Here is a 7,940-nt window from a genome sequence, read left to right on the forward strand (position 1 = left end):
TCATGAATCCAGAGAGGGACATGTGACCTAAGTGCCTGATGAGGCTGGATCCCAGGACTCGTGGGATGTTGGGACAATGGCTTTCTTTCTTGCTTATTGGACGTGAACTGGAAGCTCCTGGCTGCTAACCTGTCACCACAGGAGATAAAGCCTGTACCATGGGCAGCAAGGAGGAGAGGCAGAAGATCAGCTTGCTTGCTAACACTGAGAGAGTTTGAAGCCAACAAAGCCCCTGTTTTTTGGAAGCCACTTTGAGTTGGATGGTCTTTCCTGTTTCTGCAGTCAAAAGCATTTTAAGTGATATGCCACTGAAATCTGCTCTTCTGGCCCCACCTTTGAACTCATTACCTCGATGGTCAGGATCAGCGGCTCCAAATCTCGGTAGACAATCTTCACTCGCTGCGCAGCTCGCTTTGCCTGAACCTCGGAATCAGCAATCACGGCACAGACAAGCTCACCCACGCAAAATACCTACAACACAGAAAAGACCTCTGTTCCCAAGGAGGCCAGGCACCAGGGCCTCTCCTTTCGTTCATTTCCCCCGTCCCTGCTAGCACAGAGCTAGACACACAGTAAATGACCCCTTCGCGTGTGACTTAACCGCAGTGCTGTGGTTAACGAAGGCTTCGGTAGGGAAGCACATTTGTCAGAGTTGGCCTGCTGACCTCAGGCACTGGGAGAGTGCAGGTCTTTGCGCTGCATCATTGGCAGCGGTGGCTGAAGAGGGACAGGTCTGAGGCTGCCTCACGTACAGCAGAAGAGTCAGTCCCGTGGTTTGACCTGGGGTTGCCACACCACGATCTGGGCCATTCTGAGAGGTGGCTTCTCCTTCATGAACCGGCAGCATCAGAAGGTCACAGACCCTCTCACCCAGAGAGGAAGGAGGGAGAGAGTGATACCGCAACACTGCTGGTGAGCACACCTCTGCCCTGAACTGTGGTGGAGCACAGGCTTTTCAAGGAGAGAAGTGACTACAGGAGCCAAGAGCGAGCCCGGAGCATTCACCGGTTCACCAGCAGGTGGGGTAGGTAGGCGGCCTAAGGAGGTCACCCAGGGACCAGGGTAGAAAGCGGATGGGGAAAAACAAAACTAAGGCTCCAGAGAGGTAAAACAGTCAGGACTGGAAGAAGTCATACGACCTTTTGATTCTCTTTCCCACCTTTTACTGTGATCCAAATCAAAACATAATCACTCATTTTTAAGAATGACATTAGATTATTAGGTCTTTTCTACAATGAACATACAGTAGTTTTATCACCAAACAAAAATGGTAGTTAAAGAAAAGTTAAATCCAGCACACACACACAAAAGTGTGTTGGGTACGGGTGGGCGGGGGCAGTGGGGAGACACATGAAACAAAAATGGCAAGTGTTAACAATGGTTGGAGCTGGGTGATGGGCCTATGGGGATTTATTGTACTAGTCTCTATTTTTGTGTGTGTTTAAAATTTCTGCAATGAAGCGATTTTTTAAAGATATAGCGTGCTAAGGACAAATGTTAAAAAAAGGAATGAAACTAATGGATGCAATCATTCGCAACAGCTCTGTTCTCCGCTCTCCACAGACGTGGGTCTTGCCCTGTGACCTGGTACACAGACACGCCCCTGAGATGCTCAGAATCAACGCGCACACACCTCAGGGCCCAGGAGGGCTTTGCTTGGTTAATTAACATTTACGCAAAGGCCATAGTTCTCATTGTCCTCTGCCTTGGAGGAGGTTCAACCTTGACTTCAGACTCTCAGTCACCAAACTTTCATTTTTATCAACTAAGTCTGCTAGTGAGAGCCAGAGGCAGGCACTCTTCCAAAAGATAAAGCTCTTTTGGGTAAACACTGAACTGAGAATCTGGAGTTATGCAGAAAACCTTCTGGACACTGCCCTTGCTGCATTTTCTGATAACCTGAGATACAGTAGTCGATGTTTTAATCATTTGAAAGGTTCAAATGGCAACAATGCTATCACTGTTCCTCTGCTCATTTACTCTGCTTTGTAGGAAGCAGTGTATGGAATATGCCGATGAATCAGACGTGGGCCCTCACTCAAGGCATTTTACTAGGTAGGAGAAATCGGTAAGACATAGACATAAATACATAAGCTCAGTATAAGATAGAATGTGCAATAAAGGTCCACTTTGCCTTCTCCTCCAGACTTTAAGTTCTGCAAGGGCAAGAACCACAGGGGTCTTGTTCACCTACGGCACTAGGTGCTCACTTAAAAGATGCCTGTTGAACACATGGCATATGAATGAATGAGAGAGAGTGAGTTCCGAGAGGGAGAGAGAACTCCTGGATTAAAGGATAAGGAAAGACTTCATGGTGGAGCTACCACTTGAACTTGGACGTTGGACTGAGACTGGGGCAATGGCAAGGGATTCTCAGGGAAAGTATCAGCAAATAAAAGTCATTATTCTCTTCTCATATATCCTTTCATAAGTATGAAAGCAACACATGATCTCACTACTAGAAAATATAAAACACTCGAGTATCTTTTATATAACTAGTCAACTTCTTTACTTACGTGGAAAATGAATATTTTTGAACTAATTCACTATTAGAATATAGTGATTTATAATAAGCATTCAAAGAATACTGGCATCCTTTATGATGTGCCAAATTCAATGCTATCTTTTAAGAAAATACGAAGTGTCATTAACTGAGGAAGTTACTTTTAAAACAGAAAGCAAAAATGCAGCACCTCACCTGTCGATAGAAGTTTCTCAGGTTTGGTTAAAAGGCGGAAGGAGTTGATGCCATGAAGATGTTCCTCAGTCAGGATGTCCACCACACCTGGCAGGCTGAGAGCTTCTGACAGATCCACAGACCTAGATGAGGACACACAGAACAGGGCTACTCAGAGCGGCCGGCCCTGCAGCCTGCAGACCACAGAGAACGTGCTTAATCGGAGAATAAGATACGAGAGAGGGAAATACATCCAAAACCCTCCAATAGTTCTATGCCAGACAATTGGGAAAAAATTCCTGGGACAATGAAGTTATTATACGGAGGGACAAACTGTGGTGAAGCCTACACTTTGATCCCATTTCACTTCAAATCTAATACATTGGACATTGCCAACAAATAGCTTATCCTCTTCAAACCGTTACTTTTCACTAATGTGACTTGGCCAAAAAGGCAATAATTTCTGTCTACTGGGTAAAAACCTTATCACTTACACAATCTTAGCGTGAGCTCTTGAGCTTGTTACAAAAGTCAAGAACAGCTCCCGGTCCACTGCAGGCATGTCATCACAGTAGATGGCTTCACCTGTGGCATGCTTAATACCAGACAGATGCATGATGGGATGGCCAACTGGGTCTTGAGGAAGCTGCTTTGGGTCTGCATTCTGTTTAATCAATAATCAACATATCATTTTTATAATCATATTATGCACATCTCTCATAAGAGGGGAGCTATATAATTTACATCCAAACCAGAACACTTTCGAAAATAAAAACGTCACTATTAATAACACCAGGACAGTAAGCCTATTTCAGTAATTCAGTAGGCAAACTGGAATGTATAGCCATGATGTTGTTCATATTTTTTTCCCCACTATTTTGATATAGACCACAAACATCTCTAATGCAAATTCTATCTGTGTAAGTAAATGAATATAAATCTTTCTTCCTGACAATATAAAATGATGTCCTCTTGCAAATGTTCATGTATTTCTTTAACTTTTATTATCAAAATTATTTTACTGTTGTAGCTAAGCATGGCACATGTACTATTTTGCAGAAAAGCCTGATGACCATGTTTATAGAAAATGAGTGCATGCATTCAACCACAAGAGCTTTTTTTATTTTCTACTTTGAGTGAGGAAGTCTAAGAAATAATTGGTAAGACTCATAGCTCAGACAATCCTGACAAAGAATGAAGACAAAGGAAGCTGCATTTTGAATAATGATTCACTAATATTACTTTTTCTTAGAGACCCACGGAGTAAAATGTCTTGCCACTGGTTTTATAAATACCTGAAATATGCTTCATTAACCAAAGTCGAAATTAAGAAACATAACATCTCCTCCAGTATTTTAAATAGGAGAGAGTTGTTAGCTTTCTTGGTTGGGAGAAGAAGAATCGGAGGTATGAAGAAAGAAGGGTTAAGAGACATGGTATAGACCAAGCTCAGAGACCAGGGGCAAGGCTGGGGCTGCCGAGGGGGCTGGTGATGGGACTGTGGGAGGCGGAAATTCCAGGAAAGTTGCCAGCCAAGCGGCCACTCCCAAAAGGCTACTCTCAAAGGAGAAGGCAGCTCTGGGGCCTGGAGCGCTGCAGGAGGAGCCGCCTGCGAAGCAGTGCCGAGCTGCCCCGTCCACAACTCGCGGGGTCAGCACTGCATCCGGCACCAGGGCTGAGGCCAGACCCCCCCAGGCTTTCTCAGGAAGTCCTGGGCATGAGGAGGGTCGGCCAAGGTAAGGCCCGGAAAAAGGTATGGAGGCTCCCTTTCCCACCCCATATGCTGCTCCACACTGCTGTTCACGGGGTCACCCTGAGCCTGGGTGAGGCACGGACTCTGTCTTTGAGATGAGGCTCTCAGTGCTCCTCTACATCACACAGCAGGAGGGAAGACAGAAAAGGCACCAACAGAACACACGCTGGTCAACACCTCTACTGAGAGGAAAAGAAGCCATAGAAGCTGACCTGTTTCCAGCTCAGGATCATGTAAGGCATCGGAGAAATTTTTAAAAAGTAAATACAATTGTATTTGATTCCCAGAAAGTGCAGTTTGAGAAAGCCTACTTAGTACGTATTGACAATACATGAGATGTTTGATTCCACCTAGAGTGGCAGCTCATGTCAATCACAGCTGCAGATTTGCCAGAGTCAAAGCTTCCCTTGGCTCAACGAAAGTGCTCTGAGGCTCTTGCTCCACAGAATGGAAGGGAAAGAACCTAGCTGTCTGGGATCCCACTGATCAACTGTCATGTTTTCTTCTCATGCAGGTGTTTTGCTTTCTTTGCCTCTCTGAACATTTGGATTCCATTTACCAAATACCATGAATGGAGGAAAGCCAGCATGGTTACGATGGGAACTTTACATAAAGGTATCTGTGAAAAGACACCTCCCCAAGCCCCTCTGCTGCTCACGAGACCCGAGAAGAATGGCTATCAGTCACTGCCAACCTCCTTGAGGGACTCAAAAAATAAACCTTCAGCTTGAGATAGATCAGAGGTTCTTTAGGCAGGAACCTGGAGAAACCTCTGATCTGTCAGAGGGAAAAGGAGAGTGGCACATGTAATCTGAAAACGCGTTCAGCATTTTTATTGGTTATTAGAGAAATGAGAAAAAAAAACCCTATTTTTTTTTTGTTTTTTTTTTTAACATCTTTATTGAAGTATAATTGCCTTACAATGGTGTGTTAGCTTCTGCTTTATAACAAAGTGAATCAGTTATACATATACAATATGTTCCCATTTCTCTTCCCTCTTGCATCTCCCTCCCTCCCACCCTCCCCATCCCACCCTTCTAGGTGGTCACAAAGCACCGAGCTGATCTCCCTGTGCTATGCGGCTGCTTCCCACTAGTTATCTATTTTACATTTGGTAGTGTATATATGTCCATGACACTCTCTTACCCTGTCACATCTCACCCCACCCCCTCCCCATATCCTGTCTCTTTTGTTCAGTAGCTGTGTTACACAGTCATTTCAGATCCCTAAGTCTTGGCTTCTTCATCGGCAACAGAGGGAGAATATATACGGGCCTTATTTGTAGATGGAAGGGCCAAGTGAAATACACAAGAAAATGCATTGTAAATCTTAAAAGAATTCTATAAAGGTCCAATTTTCGTCTCTCATCCTACACTAGCCAACTACTAACTGTTTTTAAAAATCATTTAGAGGCTTACCTTATAGCAACAAGCAGAGCAGTTTTCACAAGTACTTACATGCTTTGTGTTTAAAGCTACAATTAATTCACATAATTTGTTCATTCTTTCACAATATCTAACTATTCTGAAAAGGGAGTACTTTCCACTTACAAAGCCACGTCCATCATAAGGGTAAATCCACAGGCTTAATTATTCTAACTTTTAAAGAAATTAAATAAACCCAACTAAAATTTAAATAGAAGAGCTGTAAGACATTTCATCTATGAAATAATGAAATCTCTGGCATTTAAATGAAACAAATGGGCCAGTGGGGTTTTAACATCTTTATGATACAATGTTTTATACTTCAAAGAACAGTCTTTATTAAAGTGCCACTACGCTACCCAGAAATTTATTTTTTTAACCTAGAGCCATCCCTTTCCAAAATTCTAGCGGCAAAAATCAAACATTTCCTCTCTTCTCTCTCTCCTCTCCTCCCCGACAACACCCACCCCCAGCCACTTAGTCTTCAGAACTTTTACCTGAACATTCCTAAAGTTAAATAGTATTCTACTGGGGGGGGGGGGGGTGTGGAGGAGGGAGCCATGGAGACATTTTTCTGCAGGATGGATGTGGTATGTTAACTCCCAAACCTTTATATTACAAATTACAATCTGAATTTGTTTTTTCTCCTTTGAAACTTCTGTCCAGCAGTCTCAGGAACCACCTCACCCCTCCCTTAGAACAGGCAACGTGCAAAAGAAGTCGGTTAAGGCTGTGCAGCTGAAGACATACTTGTGTCAAAGTGGGAATTTAAAAGTAATCAGAACTCCATGGGGTCTCCTTTGGTAAAGAAAAAAAACCCAACAACTATTCTCTGCAGCCGTGGCAGTAACGTTTCACACCGTTCACAGTTATTTTAAGCCCCTCTCCCACCATTTTCTTTCCTATCGTGTTCAAATTATAGTTAGAAGGGATAAAGTAGCTTCTATCAGGGCGACTGAAAACATTAAAATCCAAAGAATTTTAGTTAAGAACACCACACTGACTCTGTCCATCTCTATTTTGAATTTAAATGACAAATCCTCTAATGTTTGTCTTAATTGTCTCGAGTATCAACTACCTTAACGAATAGAAGTCTATCATCAGGCCCTTACCTAGTTCCTTCGCTTAGGTACCATCTGGATAGGGAGACGGGATGGATACGCCGAAGTTAGAGTATTTAAGTTTTCATTAAGAAAAGAGAGAATACACCAGAAAGTCTCTGCTAAGTCCCACGAGATGTTAAATAGAACCACCAACAGGAAGGGCCGCGGATTGGAGGGTCTCAGGCCGGGCTGGGAAATGGGAACGGGGGAAAGAATTGGGCATTCGGGTAGGGAAGAGGGAAGGAGACTGGCCGGACGCGACTGGTAAAGAATAAGGGGTGGGGACGCCAAGCAGAGCCAGCCTTCGTCCCCGGTGCCCAGCCCTGGGAGAGCCAACTCCGGGCAAGAAGGAGCCCTAGGCGGCGTCTCCCTCCCGGGGGACCCTGGGGGCGGCGGAGGCCAGAGGTAAGCCCGAGAGCAGACGGCGCCGACCCCGCGAGGGGCGAGGCGCGCCCGCCGCTTCTTACCTTCGGGCATCTCCCGGTCGCTGACGTGCTGCAGGTGGTGGCCTTCGCCACCTGCGAAATCCAACTCGGCGGGTTCCACGGTAGCCGCCGCCGGAGCTACTGCCACCGCGTTCCCGGCCGCCGCCTTGTAGACCTCAGACTCGCAGTCCGGCTCCGCTGACCCCCTGCGCCGGCCCAACTTGCGGCAGGCATTGGGGGACAGGCAACAAGACAGCGAGTTCCCCATGGGGCGCCTTCACTCCTCGCCGCCGCCGCCGCCGCCTCCGCTCGTCCCCCGACTCCGCCGAGCTCAGAAGCCGCCCCCTCCCCCAACAATGGCGCGGCGGGCACTGGCAGCCCCGGGCTATGCCGGGGCTGTGCCGCACATGCAGACGCGACTTCGCCCGCCGCTCTCCTGTCCGCCCAGCCGCCGGGCCCCGGGCAGGGGCCCGGCCCCGGCCGCACCCCCGCCGCCGCCGCCGCCGCCGCCTCCCCGGAACCAACTAGTCTGTGAGGGCGGTGACCAGACCGGCTTAT

The 7,940-nt window shown here is 46.3% G+C and overlaps 1 protein-coding gene across 1 annotated transcript in view; it reads right to left on the reverse strand.

Annotated features, from left to right (window-relative positions):
• Nucleotides 1-7,650, reverse strand: part of LOC132368803 (aldehyde oxidase-like) — a 47,210-nt gene extending 39,560 nt beyond the window's left edge. Inside the window, exons 1-5 of the mRNA XM_059927534.1 lie at nucleotides 7,558-7,650; nucleotides 7,425-7,520; nucleotides 3,172-3,341; nucleotides 2,694-2,820; nucleotides 349-471 (exon numbers count right to left, since the gene is read on the reverse strand). Of these exons, the coding sequence (XP_059783517.1) occupies nucleotides 349-471; nucleotides 2,694-2,820; nucleotides 3,172-3,341; nucleotides 7,425-7,520; nucleotides 7,558-7,650 (609 nt within the window). The remainder of the gene's footprint in view (nucleotides 1-348; nucleotides 472-2,693; nucleotides 2,821-3,171; nucleotides 3,342-7,424; nucleotides 7,521-7,557) is intronic.
• Between the last annotated feature and the right edge of the window lie 290 nt (nucleotides 7,651-7,940).

The sequence above is a fragment of the Balaenoptera ricei genome, chromosome 7 (assembly GCF_028023285.1).
Source record: "Balaenoptera ricei isolate mBalRic1 chromosome 7, mBalRic1.hap2, whole genome shotgun sequence".
NCBI classification, from domain to species: Eukaryota; Metazoa; Chordata; class Mammalia; order Artiodactyla; family Balaenopteridae; genus Balaenoptera; species Balaenoptera ricei.